This window comes from Rhizoctonia solani, chromosome 14 (genome assembly GCF_016906535.1).
Source record: "Rhizoctonia solani chromosome 14, complete sequence".
Lineage (NCBI taxonomy): Eukaryota > Fungi > Basidiomycota > Agaricomycetes > Cantharellales > Ceratobasidiaceae > Rhizoctonia > Rhizoctonia solani.
In genome coordinates, this window is record NC_057383.1 from 1,725,925 (window position 1) to 1,748,249 (window position 22,325).

The 22,325-nt window shown below is 48.2% G+C and overlaps 5 protein-coding genes across 5 annotated transcripts; 3 read left to right on the forward strand and 2 right to left on the reverse strand.

Annotated features, from left to right (window-relative positions):
- Window positions 1-102: 102 nt before the first annotated feature.
- On the forward strand, window positions 103-4,883 carry RhiXN_11161 (integrase core domain protein; the record flags this gene model as incomplete). The annotated part of the gene is made up of 6 exons (XM_043330976.1): window positions 103-2,413; window positions 2,501-2,535; window positions 2,595-2,858; window positions 2,910-2,955; window positions 3,004-3,578; window positions 3,645-4,883. The coding sequence occupies 6 exons, from the start codon at window positions 103-105 to the stop codon at window positions 4,881-4,883; spliced, it is 4,470 nt and encodes a 1,489-aa protein (XP_043186321.1).
- Window positions 4,884-5,821: 938 nt separating this feature from the next.
- Window positions 5,822-7,789, forward strand: RhiXN_11162 (Fungal specific transcription factor domain; the record flags this gene model as incomplete). The annotated part of the gene is made up of 6 exons (XM_043330977.1): window positions 5,822-6,377; window positions 6,430-6,719; window positions 6,779-6,965; window positions 7,013-7,356; window positions 7,406-7,531; window positions 7,607-7,789. 6 exons carry the CDS (start codon window positions 5,822-5,824, stop codon window positions 7,787-7,789), a joined length of 1,686 nt encoding a protein of 561 aa, XP_043186322.1.
- Window positions 7,790-9,481: 1,692 nt separating this feature from the next.
- RhiXN_11163 (cytochrome P450 family protein) lies at window positions 9,482-12,035 on the reverse strand (the record flags this gene model as incomplete). Its single annotated transcript, XM_043330978.1, has 16 exons — window positions 9,482-9,749; window positions 9,795-9,827; window positions 9,887-9,991; window positions 10,039-10,368; window positions 10,429-10,461; window positions 10,522-10,588; window positions 10,647-10,740; window positions 10,794-10,944; window positions 11,001-11,070; window positions 11,123-11,231; window positions 11,287-11,316; window positions 11,530-11,555; window positions 11,603-11,646; window positions 11,697-11,788; window positions 11,840-11,940; window positions 11,999-12,035. The coding sequence occupies 16 exons, from the start codon at window positions 12,033-12,035 to the stop codon at window positions 9,482-9,484; spliced, it is 1,590 nt and encodes a 529-aa protein (XP_043186323.1).
- Window positions 12,036-15,566: 3,531 nt separating this feature from the next.
- On the reverse strand, window positions 15,567-19,785 carry RhiXN_11164 (phosphatidylinositol-specific phospholipase C; the record flags this gene model as incomplete). The annotated part of the gene is made up of 11 exons (XM_043330979.1): window positions 15,567-15,673; window positions 15,735-16,050; window positions 16,104-16,237; window positions 16,298-16,789; window positions 16,846-17,728; window positions 17,785-17,952; window positions 18,003-18,220; window positions 18,276-18,344; window positions 18,377-18,493; window positions 18,666-18,738; window positions 19,048-19,785. The coding sequence occupies 11 exons, from the start codon at window positions 19,783-19,785 to the stop codon at window positions 15,567-15,569; spliced, it is 3,315 nt and encodes a 1,104-aa protein (XP_043186324.1).
- A 257-nt stretch (window positions 19,786-20,042) lies between these two features.
- Window positions 20,043-21,138, forward strand: RhiXN_11165 (NUDIX family hydrolase; the record flags this gene model as incomplete). The annotated part of the gene is made up of 5 exons (XM_043330980.1): window positions 20,043-20,141; window positions 20,190-20,276; window positions 20,301-20,411; window positions 20,568-20,692; window positions 20,799-21,138. 5 exons carry the CDS (start codon window positions 20,043-20,045, stop codon window positions 21,136-21,138), a joined length of 762 nt encoding a protein of 253 aa, XP_043186325.1.
- Between the last annotated feature and the right edge of the window lie 1,187 nt (window positions 21,139-22,325).

Here is a 22,325-nt window from a genome sequence, read left to right on the forward strand (position 1 = left end):
TTTGTCTATTAACGATCTATTTCTACAGGTTATGAGCCCCGCTTGTACGCTTTATAACCTAAAGTAAATAGATAGATATATATACTTACCTGTGTACACATTATGGCCGATAATACTGCTAGTACATCGACCAATACTGGTATCAGCGGCTTACACCGGATACCATCCCTACGAGGGACCGAGAATTATAATGTGTGGCGAATACAAATGGAAGACATACTCACAGATCTTGATTTGTTCGCACACGTCAATGGTACCAAACAGCGACCTAACAAAACGATAAATGTAAAGTTAACAGGTCGAAAGGATGCCAATAATAAGGACTTACCTGACCTTGAAGTTGGCAATGAAAATCCTGAGTATACATCGTGGGCTAAAGACGATCGCAAAGCCTTATCGAACATACGTCTCCGAGTCGACGGACACGTACTAACGCATATACGAAGCTGTGAATATTCTGCAAACGCTTGGCAGATCCTGGAGGCAACATATCAGGTTCAAGGCACCGTCGGATTAATCGACTTACGGAGAAAATTCTTCAGTCACCGAATGACCGATGGAGAAGACGTCGAGGAACATATCCAACGTATGCGCGGATGGTTCCAACAAATAAACTCAATAAGCCCTAACTCGTGCACCGAAATCGACTGGATTACGACGCTCATAGCGAGCCTACCTGACTCATGGGATAGCTTTACGCAGTCCGTAAGCTTCCAATTCGACTCAGCAGACACAACCAAGCTAACAACTCAAATAAGCGACTTACGTTCACGAGTCTTAGCCGAAGCTCACCGGCGGAACACTAGGAGCAATGAAGGAAAGGCTTTCTTTAGTACAAACAAGCCTCTGTTCAATAGAACCGTACGTACCAATTCGGGTCACAAAGGACCGGATAAATCGAAGTCCAAATGCAATAACTGCGGGAAGATAGGCCACTGGGCAGCCGAATGTAGAGGCCCGGGTGGTGGTGCATACAAACACAGTCAGAACAATAAGGGGAATCAGACGAACAGGAAGTTCAACTCACCAAACAGACCCCGGAACAATAACGCCCGCGCGCATATAGCAGTCGCAAATAACGATACTAATGACTACGCGTTCTCGAACTTCGAGAACATTCCCGAAGGCCTACGTAAAGCCGCGAACGAATGGATAGCCGATAGTGGAACGACGACTCACATAGCAAATAATCGGAACTCTTTTTCCGACTATAGTAAGACATCTGGTTATGTAACCGGCGTAACCGGTAAAGAGCCGATCTTGGGCCGAGGCACCGTAGAACTGGAATGCCTGATTAATAATGATACAAACGAATATAGGACAATTAGGCTTACAAACGTAGCTCACGTGCCGAGCTCCCCGGCTAATTTGATAAGTTTATCACTAGTCACAGATAAAGGCTATCGAGTCTCAATGGACCGAGACCAATTAGTAATACATGGTACAAACAATGAAGTGATCACCTATGGTTCGAAGCTCCGAGACCGTGATCAAGGAAGTCTGTGGAAAATAAATGCTAAGGCAGTTAGCAAAACAACGGCAAAACAAAAGGCTCAAAATGTACCCACTGAACTGGCGCTAGTTAAACAAACTGGTCGAACTTGGCTCGACTGGCATAGAGTACTCGGGCACATCGGCCCGCAAGCACTCCAACGAATAAAGAATACAGGCGCAGTTAGCGGAATGGAAATAGCGGAAGATAAGGACGGACTCAACTTCGAATGTGAGTCCTGCATTCAAGCGAAGGCGCATACACGCCCATTCCCGAAGGAATCAACCACCAAAACGAACAAAATCGGCGAACTCGTAGTGACCAATGTATGGGGACCCGCCCGAACCCCCTCAATCGGACGCTATAAGTATTATGTATCATTTACGGATGTAGCCACTCGTTTCACGCGTTTAGGATTCTTGAGGCACAAGGACAAAACTTTGAATGAATATAAATTGTTCGAAGCCATGCTAAATACACAAAAGAATAAGAAAATTAAACGCGTACAATTTGATAACGGCGGGGAATTTGTGAATAAGGAATGGGAAGAGCATGCAGCACAGAAAGGGACCGTTTTAGAAACAACGGCCCCGTACTCATCTCAGCAAAACGGTATCGCTGAACGATTAAACCGTACACTTACCGATAAGGCCCGAGCAATGCTACTCGAGTCAGCAGCCCCGAAGTTCCTTTGGAACGAGGCTATCGCGTACGCATGTTATCTCAAGAACCGCGTACCTACGCAAGTGCACGGTAAGTTCTGGAAAACACCGTTTGAGGCGTTTTGGGGAAACAAACCGGACGTTAGCGTGCTGCGGCCTTGGGGAACCAAGTGCTACGTACTCGACCAAGGCGAGAACAGGTCCAAATTGGACCCGAAGACCTTCACGGCAACATTTGTAGGAATATCGGACGCTCAAGGTAAGAGCTGGCGTTATTATAAACCCGGAGCTAATCGCATATTGCACTCACGCAATATATTGTTCCCTAGGAGTCATGCGACCATAGAAGAGGTCGACGACAGTACCGATTGGGGGGAATTGGTCGCTCCGCCCGCTGAGGGGAGATGACTTGCGCTAACAGCGCTGCGGAACGACCGAAGGAAGATGCTAGAACAGGGGGAGAACATGTAGTAAGAAAAACCGAGAAAAATGAATTAAAAATCGAGAGCGAACCTGAGAGTATAAAAGAAGAGGTGAAAGTCGAACCAACATCATCCAACTCATCTACTGAACCTGTTCGACAACCTGCACTACACAAACCTACCACCTCTCGCTCTAGGTCTGCTATGCGCCCTAACCTTAGTGCTACGGCTGCTGAATCGCTCAAAAGAATCAACTCACTTACTACCGGGAGCTACGACGGCGTTTGAACACGCCGACAGAACCCAAACGCCCCCGCGATCTCACTCAGCAAGGAACATGGCAAGCTCGAGATCAATGTCGATGACACCTCCCCATCCGGTCAGTTTAATCCTAGCATAAGGAACGAACAAACTAACCTAGCTCTAGAAATCTCCGATATATTCACCGGCTCCAGCGACGCCAACAGCTCCGACAGCAAGATCAACTACTCATACGATCTCCCCACTGACGACACCTCCACCTTACTCTCCGCACCTTCCATCCCGTCCGAGTACGCCTACGCATTGGAGACGCCGACAACACCCAAATCGACCTCGACTATCAACGATAGACTGGTCAAGAGATTCAGCCATCTCAGGCTATCAGACGCGACTCCAACCGAGCCGGATTCCCCCTTGGCGTCGACCGGGGATCTGGAACAACCCTGGTCCCTCGCGGCCATTACCAAGGCGGCCGACAACCCAACCGTGGAGGAGGCCCTTGCGGGACCACAGGCACTCGAATGGTGGAAGGCGATGCAGAATGAGGTCAGTACCTTTGACAAACTAGACACGACCGAACTCACCGAATTACCCTACGAACGCAAGGCAATGGGGAACAAATGGGTTCTCACGCTCAAACGCGATGAGAACGGTGAACCGGTACGCTATAAAGCACGATTAGTCGTCCAAGGTTTTAGCCAACAGCCAGGTATCGACTTCGATAAGACATTCGCACCTGTTGTACAATTAGATTCCATTCGTACACTTGTATCGCTTGCTAACAACAACGACTGGGACGTCTGACAGCTAGACGTCAATGCCGCCTACTTACACGCACCTATCGAAGAAGACTTATACATGCGACAAATTCCTTACTTCAACGACGGTACGGACCGAGTTCTTAAACTCAAGCGATCTATATATGGACTGAAACAAGCAGGCCAAATGTGGAACAAATTTTACGATACCAAACTCAAGACAATCGGTTATAAACCTTGCCTTACCAACACATGTGTCTACCAACGTATCCAAGAATTGAACGGTGAGCAATACGTATCCATTATTGCCACCCACGTTGATGACTCAATCGTAATTACATCGACAAACCACACTGACTTCGCAATATCAGAACTCCTGAACATATTCAATATGCGCGACTTAGGCCCCATTCGTCACTTCCTGGGTATCACATTCAAGCGCGATCGTAAACAAGGAATTATGCACCTTAACCAAACCGCATACATCAACAGCTTAGCCGAATTCGCAGGTCTTAAAGATGCTTACCCCGCCGACACTCCACTCAGCCCTAGTGTTCAGCTTACACGTTTCGAGGGCACCAAACCAAAATTTAACTATGGGACTTACATTGGTAAGCTCCTATATGCGGCCTTGTGTACCCGTCCTGACATCGCATTCGCCGTCGCACACCTTGCTCAATTCACTTCGTGTTACGGACCGGCACACGTGACTCAAATCAAACGTGTCATTCGCTACCTCTTAGGCACTCCGACGCTAGGACTTACGTATCGCCGATCAGCCGAAGACTTCGGCGAAATCGGTTATTCCGATGCTGACTGGGGAAGCAACCTCATAGATCGTAAGTCCGTCTCCGGTCATGTCTTTATGCTTGGAGGCGCTGCGATTTCTTGGTCAGCTAAGAAGCAGGCCACAGTCGCATTGTCGACTATGGAAGCCGAATATATGTCGTTGGCACACACATGTACTCAGGCTCTTTGGCTTCGTCAATTCTTTGAGGAATTGCACTTATACGCCGACGCCCCTACTCTCATATTGTCCAATAATATCGCCGCATTAACATTATCCGTAGAATCCCAATACCACGGACGCTCAAAGCATATCGATATACGACACCATTTTATGCGCGATATCATCGAGCAACGTAAGGTATCTACCTTGTACGTACCTACTCATGAGAACTTAGCCAACGCTTTTACTAAAGCTCTGCCGGCTCCTCAATTTAGGTATCTCATGCGATCAATCATGGGAGAGATTACGGAGACGTCGATCGAGGACGAAGTTGATTAACCAAATCAACTTAATCAATCATAAATAGCTGTATAACTGAAAATAGTAAAGCCATGTATATGAACGGCCATTGGTTTCGAAATATGATTGAATTTATTGACTCGTCTTTAATGTATCTACACTTAACTCGCTTAAGGGGGAGTGTAGAAATCTCTTGTAAGTACTAGAACAATCTAGTACGTTCTTACGCAGTAATCGAGTCAAGTGTCGAGTCACTTGGTACATGCGCAGTAGAAAGCGCAGCCTTCTACGGTATGACTCGAGAGAGTCCATAAGGTATATATATAGCCCTACCAAGGCTCTTATACCGTATCTCTCTCTACTCACTTAACTCTCTGTCATTACTCTTTACTTAACACGACTTGTATTAGTTACAGTATATACATTTGTCTATTAACGATCTATTTCTACAGTTTATATGGATCTTTAGCGGATATCTAGGCTCTTTTTCTTCTTAAAATACAATCCCGTTTTCCTTGCACCTCCTTACTTAATAGTAGAAACAATAAACTCGACCATGCGCGCTTTCAAGCCTCATGCATAGGTGAAATGGAAAATGCAATACTTGACTAATCCTGATGACCACAAATGAATCCAAGTATCCATTCTACGACAAATTCCAAGGAGAGCGCCAAATGTGAGACTTATTCCCCACCATGCTACAAACTTCGGACGCCAGGCAGCGCCCACTCACCATTCCTTTCGCCCACAATGTCTAATAGATCGAGGGCTGGGTGTTATACATGCAAAGCCAAGTAAGTAGAGAACATACGACCTTCTAATTGTCAGATCACGGTACTACTAGTCATCATAGGCGCAAGAAATGCGACGAGGTAGAACCCAGATGTCTCAGGTGAGCTTCCGTTCTCTGAAAGTGGCTAGCTCTGTTAACCAGCCAATTAGATGTATACTGAGTAGAATGGAGTGCCGTTATGAGTATGTCGAATCCAGCGAGGGGACCCAAAAACGAACAAGACCAGCACCGAGACCCCCAGGGCGAGCAGGCAAAAAAACTTGCCAAACAGCAAGCGAGCTTGGCCCAGGCATTGAGTCTCACAGATAACTCACTGCTGGCCCCTGATAGGCTTGCTGGTTCATTCGACTCCCGCCACGTCCCCTCTCTCGGCGCCACGCCGCCCCTTGGTGCACACTTGGACACCACACTATATGAGCTAGCCATGATGCCTTCCCTCAACTTGACATCTTACCAGCCGACCCTACTTGCTTCGTTCAGCCCGGAGAACAATGATTTCCTTTCACAGGAAGATCATTCAACCCACACGTTAACATATTCTCTGCCATCATCGAATGAAAATCTCCGTTCACTAGACCTACCAAGCTTGTATTGCCCACCCGACCCAAGTTCCAGCCTCTATATTCACAAAAGTGAAAATGTGGAAGACCTCGAGGGGGTTGGTGAAATTGTTTGTCGAACTCCACTTGGCCTGGACCGTATGGTAGATAGCAACTCATTGATATTCGTTTTATACGCGTGTGAGTCCCAGATCTTTTTCCCTATCTCACAACTCTTACGTGTTTCCGTTAGATTCCCAATGGATTCTATTGGCCGTTTTCGACCCTCTTCAAATAATTCATACATCACAAGAAACAATAATAAATCAATTTTTAGACTCCTCTGCTTCACGGTGCAGGCTCATACTAATCTCGGAATTAATGATGAGATTAATCGAGTCCCAGAGCTTGGATGAAGGAGGAAAGAGGATGCTTGCATTGCTAGAAGGCGAGATTTGTCGAAACATAGTAGGCTATCAGACTCAGCAAAAGCTTTTGAGTCAAGAAGAACGGAGACGCGCAATTACGGCGTTGGATCACTTGGTAGAGGCAAGTTCCTTCTCATGTAACTTTGAACATATACTGACTGGCTGAACGGACAGCTGCTCAGTATACGTCTATTTTCAGCCCCTCTTGCCCCTACCCTCCATCTCCTCCAATTGACAGCCCCCGTATTTCTAAGCACCTGTTCCCTACCTCATCCCCCGGATATGTCAATGGCTCTCCTTGATCCCAGTATTAACTTACGACATTTTGTGGTGATGGATGTTGTTACAAGTATTACGACCGGTAGACCACTTTTGTGCAGGTTAGTCGTATCTCAGTCTTGACTATAGTGCTTGATGGTGACATTGGTGGGCACGAACCGCGAAACAGATATCGTGTGCCCTGGTCCCTCGATTTATGCGGCAGATTTACAAGGACAAGAGAGGACCAGGGTTTGCAATGGATGTTTGGCATCCCGGATCAATTCATTTTGCTCCTCGGGTATATGACTGGTCTCCGGGATGATGCTGACACTACCGGCATACCAACGGCTCCCAGAGTTATCGAGCAGATTGAAGAAGACATGAGAAGCATGATCATCTTACCATGTGAGGGCGGAGACGCATCATTAACAGTTGCAAGGATGATCGTACAGGCATGTTGGCGCGGGGCCACCTTTATTTATCTTTACATGGTGAGCTCGTGCATAAGATGTTTGTTGATCCCGCTTAAACATGATATAGGCATTGTGCGGAGCGGACGCGTTCGATCCTCGAGTAATGAGAGCACAAAGAGGCTTCATGAAGCTCGTAAATGGAACCAGACCCGGACGTAACCCCGATACATTCTTACTTTTCCCCATGCTAATAGTAAGATCTTGCTTACGATGTGACCCTGTACCTGTCTTCACCTTATTTGACCAGGTGGGCTGATCAGCAACCAAGTCTACCCATCGACAAACCATCATATCTCGTATCCTTACCACACCCCATTTTATGAACCCAAATACAACTGGAAACGATTATCTCCGTATGTTAGAGGATATTTGGGCCCGGACAAACTCAGAAGGCAGGGCAGCTCGATGGGAGGATCTCCGAGAAGCGTGCGTGAGAATTACGGGAATCTAGGGGTTTGCCTTGGCCTCTTGGAAATGAATCAGAGAGTTGTGCATTAACGAGATTGGCGGTACGGGATGAACTGTTGAGTAGCATATATGCCCATTCGAATTCAGCACATCAACGAGCACAGGGCCAGGCCCATAGAAAGATAGATGTTTACGATTGTAGCCTTCGTCCTGAACCACGATAGACGGGCAGGAATCAAAATCTTCAGGGCCAGTTGCAATGAGATCTTCAAATCAGATTGGATTGTTGTGGCTATAAGAGTCCTGGATGTACTATATCTAATCAGAAGATATTCAACTTGACCTAGGCTGTTTCCAATAATAGAGGCCGATGTTCCACATGACTTATATGGGGTCACGGACTCCTAACCAGAATAGTGTTGAGACAGTGCAACCAGCAACTTGGCCTGGGATAAATTTGCCCAAGTACATGGTGTGATATGCACTATGGATCTTAGCCCATCCCACATTGCGATCCCCCTAATTCATCTTCATGCCTTCATGTATACTTGTTGAGCGACAAGCGTATTATAGTTATGTATATTGGATAGATACGTATACCAATAGCTTGTTCCCAATGTTAATGACTGGCACTATAGAGTCACTGTGGTGTGATAAGATCCTGAAAATCAGTACATCAGTAAAAGATTCCTTTTTTCAGTAGGATATGGCCTGAAAATAACAATGTTAGTATGCCTCCCTCAGCATGAATCAGACTATGGAAGAATTGATACCTAAAATCAATATGTATTGATCTTGATTTCAGCTCAATTCTCACTTAAACACACGCACTGATTTTCAGCATTATAACCTTGTACAGTGAGTGGCAAAGAAATATTGACGTATCAATGCCCGATGTTAGGCTCAATCTAGCTGGAAAGTTAAGTGAACTTCTTTTGAATGATGCAGTATAGATCCGGAATACATAGCATTTAGTATGTGCATTAACTGCTTCCCTAAATGGCCAGCAAGGTGCAGAGTTTTTGGATCATGCTAGTACGGGGTGGCTGGGATCAAAAGAGAAGTGCGCACAAGAATTGCATCGCTTAGCGGCTCCAGCCTGAAGTGGAACTATTACCAAACCAAGGGACCGGTGAACTTACAAACCAAAACACGCTGCACAGGAAGTAGCATTCAAGGCCTTTAAGAAACGTATAGCTCCTATTAGCCACGCATATGCGCACAACCCCCAAGTCTCCATGAGGTCATTCAGAACCCGTTCCTGCTTGATGATCCCGCCACTATACAAAACCAAAATCAGAACTTGATATTGACTGATCAGAACGTCAAATGCATGGGCCCTTGTAAAGTGCTGAAAGGCCGCTGAAATATGAATCCAGTCAACATCAGTTACCATTGTTAGATATATTCCCGGGTCAGCATTTTTATTGTGGACCAAATGTCTTAGGAAATATTGCCAACACTGGAGGCTGCCCTGGATATTCAGCGCATCATAGGATTCAGGTTTACACTGCAAATGCCCACAAGAGACAAGTATGAAGTTATTTATTGTCACTTATGATATCTACCCTTCCACCAAGTAAGCAAGGGGTCAAAATTACCTTGGGACCATTTCCAAGACGACCAGCTCCAAGTACTCCTACTGTTGATGCAAATCAACGTCGCTAGTTAACCCAGGAACATACTACACAAGCGCTACATTTTGAATACCTCCCGCAACCACACATTGTTTGCATTATCCAGACTCTCCCATTATAGTCACGTTGATCAGCATTTTGGGGTCTTTGCTGGTTGTCCCATCCGAGTATTGTGTGTAAGGTTTGGCGGTGGTGTCGTTCTTCCAGTTGATGTTTTCATTAGATAGTTCAAACTTGAATGATGAAACAAGATTTGAGAGAACCGTCTCTGTTTGAACCAAACTCTGCTCAACCTTTGCACTTGAGCCTGTTAAAGGAGGACACTCACTCATCTCCAGCTGGGCAAACTTCACACCCCTGGCGTTACTGGAGCTAAATATCAGTCAATCAGGCGGATGAAAAAACACTCACGGGCATGCCCGTGGCCCTCCGAGAAACGTCATACTAAGTTGATTAGCTGGGTTTACTGTTTTGACAAGCTCCTTTTTGAGACCTGCACTTACGTTGATGCGTAGATACCAGGCATTCTAGAATCCATAACACTCTTGGGCAATGGCTCAAGCCAGCGATCTGGCCTAAACACTTTGGCGTCATCTCCCCAGGTTCGTCTGGGACCGATCTTAATACCACTCCTTTAAGCAACTTCAACACCTACCGATCTTGGTTTGCCGCACCAAGAGACACATGCAGCGTGGCACCTTTGGGAACATGAATGTTCAGCATCATGGCCCTCCCTTCAGCCGACCTGGCAGGATAGTGAAGAGGTAGTATCCAATCCTTCATTGCAACACGATCCAGAAAGAACACAGGGGCATGAAGCCTTAATGACTCTCGACACACCGCGTCCAAGTAAGGAAGTGAGTTAAGCTGATCATAGTCAAGATTCTTTCCATAGAAATGGTGTGCTCTACGAATTTCGTCTCGGAGTTTGGATTGTATACACGGGTGTTCGGCTAAAAGATGGATCGTGCGTGAAAGAGCAGAGCTGGGGTTCCAGAATCACATGAATGTCAAGGCGAAAACAAGTTGCTATAAGTACAAGTACCTTGTGCTGTCATTTCCAGCGAATGCCAATCCGCTGTTGGGTTTAATCACAGTTGTATATCAATCACAGCTCAAGCTTTCAATGATTGCCTACTTGATTTGAGCCAACACGTCCTCGTCGGTCATCTGATCTTGAGGCGCAGCCATAAGATTGTGCCTCACTAGATACAGTTGGTATGTATTCGAGGGCCGATAGGGAAGGGGGTGGCAGTCACTCACGAAGCGCTGTTGTGATATCTCTTCCGGCCGCCACCTCTGAGTCTAGAGTGCCACTGTTCAGCGCCTCCCGTTTCCGTCTCATAATATCAACCGCCTGGATAGACCATGACCAATCGTACATGAGCGCAACGCTAAGATGATACTAACCGTTTCGTGCATGGTGTCAGCCACATTTTTCATCCTCTGGACAAGGCGATGGGGAATATGTTCTACCACTGCCCTACGGAGGAAGGCAGGCCCAAGCTGAACCAAAAACGCTATGAATGGATGAAGGTACCACATCTCCGTCAGTAACCCGCTTTGGGACGGGACAAATCAGCGAGGTCAATAATATGTATACATTCAGGTACACACAACAAATCTCGGGAAGCAAAGAGGTAGGCGGGAACTTTGCCATCCAGTATTCCAAAAGAGTGGCCCATTCCTGAAGAAGGATGTCCATGCCATACTCTTCTATAAAACGATCGAAAACATACCTGCTTGACCGATGATCTCGAGTGAAATAAGATGGGACCACTTGAAAAGATCAATCGCCTGACTGTTGCCGCCGTTGGTCTGAACTTCTGAGGTTATAGCATCAACGAGCTATCTCAATTACGACACTGAGTCTGAAAAGCAACTAATGACCAGGATAGCTCACCCGTTGAGCAATCGTTGTCATTGTGGGTGTCTAAATTCGGGCACCGTTAAGAACAATAAAATGGATCGAATATACAACCCTACCACTGGATGAATAGTTGATAGTACATATTTTAATTTTGGACCCGGTTATTAAAAGGCCAACTCACAGTTACGCATATGACTTGCGCCAAAAACCGGATTTAGAATCTTGGGCAGTTTTTGATAGGATATAACTAGATGAAAAATGCAAGCTTGTACATACCTTGCGTTGAACTTCATGTCGATGCCCTGGGAGACCTGAGAATGGTTTCCGAATGTGGGAGTGTATTACTGACCATAAACCGTTGGCATTACTGGTCCAAAGACGAGTTTCAACCAACTTGGAGCAATATTCAGTAGACGGCCAACTAATAGAACACCACAACTGACGTTATGAGCCAGCCGGGCTCTCTGAAATCATCATGGCCCTTGATGAAGATTTCCTGGAGGGCTCGCGGGTCAGATACCCAGAGTTCTTCTGCCTTCGCACAAGACGTAAGACTGAAGTATCACCTCGGGGATCTCAAACTCACTCCGAATGGGCCTTTTATTCGGCATACTGAGCCGTAGGTATCCATTAGTTTGTCTTGAAAGTCAAGGGCTGTATCGGGATCAAACATGTCTTCAGTGCTCCCTGAGCAATGTACTCGAGTCAGTGATACGGAAATCAGAGACAGCCTGAACCAATGTACCCCAGATCGCGGAAGACGGAGCGGGGCCATCGAGCATTGAGATATTGGATTTGCCCCTTACTGCTCTAGATAAAACGAGGACAGCTGCTAGCCCAATAACACCCAGCAAGGCATAGCAAAGATGGTCACCCCGTGAGACTGCGAGTTTCTGCAGTGCAAAACCGAAACATGTTGCGCTGAGATTCGTCATTTTAATCGTGCGGTGGGCTTGCCACCCACCCAGTGCCTCTTATACAAAAGATGGTGTGCCTATCACAACCTTGCAGGATAACACGAGGGAGTACAATCACGGAAGAGCGTTCGAGTGAACAGGCAGAAGAGCATTCGAGCACAGACGGAAGAGCGCCCGAACTCACACACGGAAGCGATTGCCTTTGCCAGCAACATGTGTGACTTCACCTGCCCTAGCATGTCGAATATAGTAGCTTTAGTTGCCCTCACCAATCACGCCCAAATCTTCACTGAATCCAGAGACTCTGCCCAACAAGACCGAGGGTGATTCCTAGATGATCCCACAACCCGAGAGACTCCCGGCCTTTGATTGTGGACAAGTAGATGCTGCGATAGTGGCGTCTGAGTGTGCTCGCGCTCATCGATCGTGACACATCCTCGTATCGTAAAGGCGCTCCGCCACTAGCACCACATCCGCGAGTGGCAAGTTTTACCCCAAATCCGATAGTGTAGATATATAATCCAAATATCATGCTAGCCATAATAGAATGTGCAGCGTGGGTCATTTCGATTAATCCCCTTTCTCGTTCGCCAAAAAGCTCGAATTTCGAGATCGCCACAGATTGGGGCGATTCATGGTCTGGAACTATCGCATTAAATGAGGTTGGCTACGTTGATGGAGAAGGATACCAGGCACTTGTGTTTTAAACCAGCCTCTGATCAATTAGGAATGTCAGCGTGTACTAAACCCCTTTGAGGTGGCCAAACCACTCCCAATCCGATCGTATACGCCAGCATCACAATGGTTTCCATAAAGCCTGAGATTTGGATCTCATCCACCTCACTCAACAGTACGAGGTGCTACCGCCCTCCACCGAATCGCCCAACTGCAGAGCTAGAATATATGTGCATGTCCCGTGACTTTAATTCCCATCGTACTGTGCTGAATATGGTTTAACCACACGCTCCCGACTTGACTTTTGAAGATTCGTCGATTTCTGGTCACTTTGAAGCCTACTGAGCTCTCTCTTAACCGATGATGTACCCCGCTTGCTCCCCCCCCCCCATGCCATTAATTTGTCCATCGAGTACGCGGATTTCGACCTTGGATCTTGGATCTTGGCCGGTTCGGGTTCCACATGACTCATCATTTCCCGAGTTTGGACTAGACACATATTTCGCGTATAAATTTTGGTCGATACAATCGGGGGATGCCCGCGACGCAGAGATCACGATGGATCATGATGTTGACATCTTGGGTGGCAAATCCGTGTTGTGGCTAGCGCTAGTCACACAACGGCTCAAGTCAACCCGTATATGCATCGTTTCAGAGCCTTCTCCTGTCTTTCAACAATTGCTTAATTTTATAGAGATTGTATAAGTAACACCCTGAAATATTTGACCCTCACCACGGCAGGCGTGATACAAACACTTGAACCCGAACGCCGGTTTGGGGCCCTAGTAGCCTTTTACATTGCTTTGTTAATTAGGTAGTGAGACACGGATAGTATTAATTTCTCCCGAGAGAACAATCAAGGCATTACGCAAGCAAGTATAACAGCTAATAAGAACCACCAGCCCATTCCGGGCGGTGCGAACCAGTTCAGCTATATTTTCGAGCGACAAAAGTCTTCGAATCCGGGAAAGTTATTCGTTTGGGACAGAAGATCGCAAGACTGTTGGGCTAGTCGTGGATCTTTTGTTGGCGGCCTGCTCCAGCTTTGACGTATCGTTGTAAAAGAACTCTAGAGTTAGCGAATCGGAATCAATACTATATAGCTGGCTTGCAACTTTCTGAAGCCGCGTAAGGGTTACGCGATCATCGTACAGTGTATGCGTTACCCTTACGATACACCATTACCCCGAACCGTTACACTTACCCATTCGTGCTTCTTTGAGACTGATTACCAACTATATACATTTATTTGGTTTATTCTGTTTACGCATGTATCGAACCTGGGCAGCTTATAAGGCCCCGGATTCCAATCCACTCTCCTTGTCTTTAGTCTGAACACCAATATCGAGTGTGTATTACGACTTGCTGCCGGCGCGATCTTTGTCGCCGACCGAGTCACATATATACATCCGATAAGTAGAGAACTTACAAGCTGACGGAGCGGTGAGCGCGGTGCCGACGTCGGATTTCAGATTACGCGACGTGTGCGTTCTGTTCATCCAATTGCTAAACCGCACTGAGAGGCGGCAAGGGCATCTCCAGCGAAGCTAGTCCTCGTAGATCCTGATAGCACTGAGTAATTGCACTGTCCAACCAAATGATTGCCTTGTTTCCAGCTCGTCCAATTGTCGAAATCGATCGCCATGAAATGTTCGAGCCTACTTGATAGGGCCATGTGTGGCCGGGATTCAGTAGTGGCCGAAGCGAGGTGACCCATGAGTGCCATAGCCATTTTGGTACTGCCTGTTTGTTTGACGTCCCAAGTAGATGAGGGTGGTTTCTTTACATACGCCACCTTGCCCCATTCATCGGTTCGACTGCCCCTGGAACTAGTGGGGTTTAACTTCTCTTCCTAGGCACATTAGACAGCGTTAATTAATTAATCAGCCACCACTCTTGGAGTGACATCCTGGCACCTGGGCGGTGTAGGATCAACCTGAAATTCGAACGGCTGATTCGCCTCCGGTGCTGGAGCCACTTTAGCCCAGATAGATACTGGGACTTCATAGTGTCAAAAGCTTTTCGGGATAATGTTGCGCCCCAAAACCAATCAATCCCTTAATAGCACAAACTATCGATTACGCGTCATTCACATGAGCGAACGGTCGATTCTGGAGACTTACAATCCAAAACATCAGCACAATCTATGTGCCCTTGTAAATTCGTCTAGTATTCGTACGCATCCGAGGCATCCCGCATCAAACTTTCGGTTCGTTTTGTACATATATTTCTGAGTCTAGCCTTGAGACCTGGTGGGAGAGGCGTGGTGGTCCTAGTCCCCATCCGGTCATCTTTTTGATTACAAATACCACCCGAAGTACTATTCAGGCACATCTGTTTGGTCTACTATGCGTCGCGCGCATCCCTTGATATTCATGTTATCGCCAAGAAGCAACTCTTCAAGCCACAAGGGTACTCGGCGCACCTCGTAACCGCGCATACACCCACCAACGCCCACATAAAATAACAGCAAATGATTAGCATTTTCAGAAAAAGCACTATACATCTTATCTACTACACAGCGAATCAACATCACAACACATGGGGGTATGAATAAATAAAGAAAAAAGAAAGAAAGAAAGAAAAAGTGGCGAAAAACGAACGAAATATCTTTTCTCTTGTCCATCCCAATCCCATGAGAACAAAAAAAGAAAGGGTAGCATATTAGCAGAATGCGTGTATAGTACCGGACGAGAGCGGGTATATTATCCGTCAATTGACTCATGGTTGAGGAGAAGTATGGGCCGGACGGAGGGATATATGTACGAATAGCGAGGAGAATAAATATTGCGAGAACTGAAGGTCGTGTAGAGGGAGATGCCGGTATCCTAATACAACCCCAAATCAGTTCCTCGCTTTTTGTAAAACCTGAAACGAAATTAAACATACCCTTTCGCAAACTAGCCAGCGGCGAGCAATATACCGCCAGCGGTTCCTCATCGTCATCATCATTGAACACGGCCAACCGCAAAAAGATGAGATCCCACATGTCCGCGGTGCATGTAAACGGAATCGACACGGTTTCTTCCCAGATCGGATTGAACCCGTTGTTCGGGATCGCAGTCGTTCGATATGTACGTGGCCCCGTGCTGCTCGAGTCGGGTGCATGGAGGGATATTTCCACAAGTGGGTCAATGAGACCGTCTTTGATGATTTCTCGGCCGTTTTCGTCTCGTTTTCGAGGGATTTGTTGGGCGGAAATGATCTGATGTCCTCAAAAGTTAGTAATGAACTTGGGATTGCTATCGATGCACATACGGTAATGCTTAAAACGTAGTCAACTCGCTTTGCCAACAAATCTTTATCCTTGACCCTGAGTGCCTCGGGTTTCAACAAGTACCCAGCCCGACCGTTACGCAAAAACATCGACTGGTTCATCATATTTCCCAAATCTAATACCCTTGATCAGTTCCATCCTCCTAACAAAAGACATAAAAAAGAAGGGGACGCACCGATCGTCTGCCAATTCATAGCGACCAACTGAACACCAGCAGCCCAGTACCTCGCAGGCTCATAATTCGTGCTCGACACTCTCGTCCCGTTCGGATACACCCTGACCAAATTCGTGCGACAGTGCTTGATCAACCCCATCGCGTTCTCCTTCAAAACCTTGTTCGCGGTCTTTTCGGAAAGACTAAACATCTGCTCGACGGTATAATGTTCCTTCTTGTTCAGCCCGCGAAACTTGACGCCGACGGTGTATACGAGCAGATCGGCCAGGGAACGAGACATCTTGAGTTTCGGCCGCTCGAGCTCGGATCGGTTCGAGTATGCGCGTTGTTTTTTGCGCGGTGGGGAGGTGGGGGTCGCTGCGGACATCGGGTCCAGGGTGAGTGTGTTGGAGGGTGTGGGCGGGGGTGAAAAGTCTGCCGGGTCCGGACGACGGTTCGAGCGGAAACTTGAGCGCACGCGCTTCGCGATCGTTCGTGCGCGGGACAGGTCGCCTAAAATTGCGCACACAAATCAATACCTTGTCTCGTATACATATAAACCAACCGACCTTTAATGCTATCCGTATCCGTGGTACCCACATCAGTCTCCTCAACCTCTCCTTCAACCTCGACCTCGCTCAAAAGCGCATTCTTAAACTTGACCAGCACTTTATGCTTGAGCTGCTCGGGACTCGGCAAATACTCCAGCTCCTCCGGGTCGGTCGAACCGTCTAGACGAGAGGTGACCAGCATGTCCTTGAACTCCTCTTTCAGGATCTGGGCGACCATCGTCTGCTGCTCGATCCCTGCGTGCATTTCGGCGCTGATGATGACCGGATAAGGAGACGCCACGAACGCGTATCGCGCAATGGCTTGGGCAACGTGGCGCAGAGGGACCGAGCCCGTCAAAGTGCGTCCGTGAGTGATGACCGGCTCGTGGTCCCCGTCCCAGATATCGACTTCGACACTTCGGCAGCCCGCGCCGAGGGACCGGATGTACCCTTCGATAGTCGACTCGCCGACGAGCTGGTGTCCGAGGAGGTAAGTGTTGTGGGACGAGGAGATGTAGTATTCAGAGAGCGGGCGGGTCATGTCGTGTTCCTTGTCTTCGAAAGCCGAGTTGTCCGCGCTCAGCAAAAAGGCGGAGAAATCGTCCAGGGTGAAGTGGGGGGTTGTCAATGACTGAAGGATGGGCGCCCCTGGTTCCTTGTCGGGATAAGAGCATACAGTCGGAGAGGCGGGTTGGGCGTTTTTGAATTTGGCGGCAAACGAAAACGAGCCCGAACGGGACCTTGATCTTGAGCGGGATCGAGTTTTAGGCTTGAAGCCCGAGGGCGGGGAAGATACGGTTGGGGACTCGGACACAAAGAGTTCTGAAGGGGGAGTCGGTAATTCGACCCCGCCCGTTGCGTATTTCTTGAATATCCGTACTAGCTCCGAGTCGGTAATCTCCTGCAGTATAATCAGTTTTGGGGCCCTTGTAGATGGAACGAAAGGCAAGGACGTACCATCATCTGCTCCTCCTTCATAAACTTGGCAAACACCTCGAGATCAAACAACCTATCTCCACGCATCCGATTCCATAACCGCTTAATCTCAGGCCTAGCATGCAATCTCTTGACAAAGGCGCGGAAATCTGAAAACTGGAGGTAGCCCTTGCCGCCCTTGTCTGCGTTCTATTCGCGCAATTAGCTGCCTTGTCGCGTCCATCCAAATAGGATCGTACCTGGAACCATTCTTTGACTTCACTTCGCTCACAACCAATTCCCAAACGCCTACAGAGCCTCTCGACCTCTTCAATCTCCAACTTCCCATCGGTACTGATGTCGGCTCCGCTCCAATAATGCTTCTCCCAGAAGCCAGCGGGAGAGACGATCCCACTCATAATATTCTGGCGCAACTCGCGAAGAGAGTCGAGGGTGGTAGACCAGAGACGCATGGTGTCTTTTGAAAAGGCAATAGTATGAAGCATCTTGTTCTTGTTGGCTGAAATGCAAACAAGTGGGGGGCGGCCGAAGAAGGAAGCGAGTCGAAAGTGGCGCAAAGTAAACGAGCACGACGATCAGTTCTAGTCCGTGAAAAGAAGTCAAACAAACGCACCAGACGTGTATACGATGGTCATCCATCGATCCTCCCGGTCGGCTGGTATCTTGAACTGCTCGCGGTAATATCTCGCCTCTTGGCCGGTCCGAATCTCTTTGATGTTTTCAATCTGGACTGCGGTCCAGGGTTAGTACAAACGAAAGGGCAGAAACGATGAAAGAAATAAAAAAAAGGGAAAAAGGCACACGAGTCACAAACCCAGAGAAGGCAAAAATAATCGAACCCCCAAGAATCCCCAAATGCCAAGCACAAACAAACGTGTCGGAGAAATGAGAGCGCCACTCACTGATTCCTGCCTTGTCGCTTTCCCAAGTGACGATTCCTTGATCTGCGTCGAGTCGGAAAAACTTCTGTTTGACCTGGGGGGAAGAATATGAGCATCGACAGAAAGATCATTCGAAATGAGGGGGAAGGTGGAGAGGCGGGGGATGAACGATGTATTGGAGAACCCGAAATGAAAAAGTAGGTGATTGGAAACACGATGCTGATCGACGACACCGCCATGTCGATCAACCTGGTGCCCGAAGATTGTCGTCTGCCCAGCGCCCACCCCAACAGAGATGCATGTGTTCACGTAAGGTGAACCGGGCCCCACAACGTAAGTGATGATGGGGACCCCACAGCTCAACGTAACTGGGAATGTGAGATTCGCACAAGGGAAAACTTACCTTCTTGGGTGTCTTTGGAGATACCTTGTACATGGGTGTTCCTTGGACGAGTATGGCGGGTACGATGGGTCCCACGGGGTCTGCCCGAGCCTGGGCTTCAGCCTGAGCGGATGTGCTGACATACGTAGGCTTCTCGTCGTGCTCCTGCCTAGACGCAGGTGGGTCCGAATCACACGAACTACTCCCGGCTTCGTCCATTGCAAAGAGACTTGTGCTGGCCAGTGCCGGATCGATGTCGGGAAGATACGCCTTGGGAGAATTGACCTCTTCGCTATCGTTGTCCTCATCCTCGTTCTCCTCTGGTACGCGAGGGGTCGAACTCGAACCACGTGAGCGAGTCAAGATCAAGTTGGGCGGGCGCTTGGAGGGGGAGGGGGAGGGATCGTCGTCGTGTCTCTGGGTGTGCAGCTGCGGCAAAGACCTGACCGAGTCGCTGGCCGTCCGTCGGTGGGCGAAATCACGTGCTTTAATGCTGGGACTGGGGAGCTCTTCAAACTCCCTGGCCTTGGTGGGAGTGTTGGTGAGGGGAGTGGGGGCAGTGAAGGACTTGGCACGTGCAAGCAGCTTGTTGATGCCCGAGTTGACCTTGTCTCTGAGCGAACGACGACGGGGGAGGGTGCGGAGAAAGTTATAGTGGGATGCAGGTGGTGTCGAGGGAAGCGCAGGCGAGGGCTCGCCAGACGCAGACACAAGGGGTTCAGCACGGCGGAGTTGCAGCGGAGGGAGATCAGGTGCCATGGCGATGCTCCTCGATATTATACTATATTATATATTAGCAGCAACGCAGGTTGGAGGAAGAGGAACAGGGGAGGGCAAAAGGGAGCGACGAAGCAGAGTCAAGACACCATCATGGTCAAGTCTTAAGCTTTTGCCAGTTCCCCTTCTCGTCACACCCGGCACCGGGCGCTAAACTCGACCCTTACACAGCCGCCGCCCGATCACACCTATTACCGTAATCGGGCAACTAGCTCTCTCAATCCTATACCGTACCTCGAATGCATATCCCCGGTATACCCCCGCTTCCTTCTTTGGATATTACATCCGAGGGCTCTCAGCAGGGCTACGAAGCATGGCGTCAGGTTACTGCACTCAAGGTGCGTGTATTCTCCTCGCAATACGCCGCTGCTCACACGCGTCTGTAGCGCTTTACGAACGCGTTTGTGCTTGACCCTACGGAAAATAAGGTCTCCGCCCCCCAGTTTATTCGAGCCACGCGCGGAAGCTTATTTGTACTTTTTACTTACTATGTCTAGATTCTTCTGGGGCTCAAGAAACGCGGGTTTGGCATAGGAATCTATAATGGGTTTGGTGGAAAGGTCGATGTTGGGGAAACAGTAGCTGATGCTGCCTTGCGGGAACTGCAGGTATGTCTCGTGTTTCTTTTTTCTTCTTTTTTTCTGCTCTTTACCAACTAATACATCCTCTCTGCTCTTCCGCGCCTCGCTCTCCATCCATTTATGGCGCGCCTGTGTCGCTCATCACCTCTATACTCGTTTCACTCACCACCACCCCCGATCCAGGAAGAGTCCCACTTATCCGCCTCGCTCGAACCATGCGGCCTCTTATTCTTTGTAGGCGCCGGCCACGCACACGCACACCACATAACAGTATTCAGAGCTCACACATGGCAAGGCCAACCCACAGAGTATGTCACCGATACGTAAATGCGCCATTCCAACTCGACACCATACTCATTCTCTCGTTGCATTTCTTTTTCTGGGTGGTTTGTTTTACTGAAAACAAATCTAAAGAACAGATGAAATGCGTCCTGAATGGTTCGCCTATCCCTCTCTCGAGATTCCTTCCACTTCAATCTCCTCGGGCAATAATACGTACCCGCCGTTTCCTTACTCGGCAATGTGGAAGGACGATCCGCTCTGGATACCACACCTCCTCACGGACAAATACTTTGTCGCTCGAGTCGACTATGGTCCAGTCCCGGTCCCCAGTCCAGGCCAAACGGTCGAACCGGTTTCGGACGGGACTGGGTACATCGTGGATGGGACGACTGTCGATGCGGGAATGCAAAAATGGATAGTCGGGACGATGAGCAAGGAGGAATGGGAGGCTTCTCGAGTATGGGAAGTGTAGATCAGTATACGGTTGTATGCGCTCATTTCGAACGTGGCGCTAGTTGGGTGGAAGGGAAGGCACATGGGTTTATTCGGATTACTGCTCCAAGTACCTTTGATCGAGTTAGTCCAAGTTCTATTTATAGACATGTCAAGGGCAGTGTTAGGCATAGCGTCTACGTCACTACTGTAATGGGCCTGTGGAAAACAATTCCGAACTACAGACCTATACTTGAATAATCGAGCATGGATCTAGAACAGACCCAACAAGAAAAAGCAAGAAAGATATCACACAATGCCAGCTCAATCGTCGACTGACTCGAAACAGGGCCAGATTCCAGAAAGACGCAAAAGAGGCTGAAAATACCATATGACTCGAGCTACTGTACAGTCCTAGGCCTGATTTGTTTCATTGATACGCTAAGAATTCTTCTGTGCCAAATGGGCGGTCTATTTCCCCTACCGGCACCGGCGTTCCGATCAGCCGCAGCATCGCCCCCGTTTTGGGGAGGGGTGACCTTTCTCATCACAACCGCTCCGTGTTCGGCTCGTTCTTCGCTCAGAAACAACAGACCATTACGAGGTCATATGATGCAGTAAATGTGTGGTGCGTTTGTTTCATATGAAGTCATTCTGTCGTTTCGCATAGGGTGGCGCGGTTGTAATCCACCAACCACGCATCATATAGCGTAAACCCGTATCGTAACGCGCGGCTGTACCGTAAACAAACGAATGATATCGTAATCTTGAACTTCTTCCCATAACAACGCCCGGGCTGTACATTCCACTTTATTTCGGCTCAACCCGGGCGCAACCCCATCTCAAGCAAGCTCGCAATGCGTCCACAGTTTATCTCACGGCATATATTTAAATTCGTGAATAATAATTACAGCAGGACACGTAGGTGTATACAGAGCTTGACTCATTGTGTGTGTGTGCCAAAGAGAACTCACATTTGTATATCCCGAGGCTGAGTGAGGTGTGTCACTATGCCGAAAGTCGCCGTTAAACAGTGTTGGGAACTCGACCGCCGAGAAGACATTGATTTGGTGTCGCCTGACCCATAAATCATTGAGATCTGTGAAAGAATGTGCACAATGAATGAGAATGCCGAGTTTGAGAATAGGCGCAAGATGAGAGGTGCTAGGTCAGTAGAGATACAACAAATATATCAATAGAACATCCCGGTTTGGATTCAGACTACCA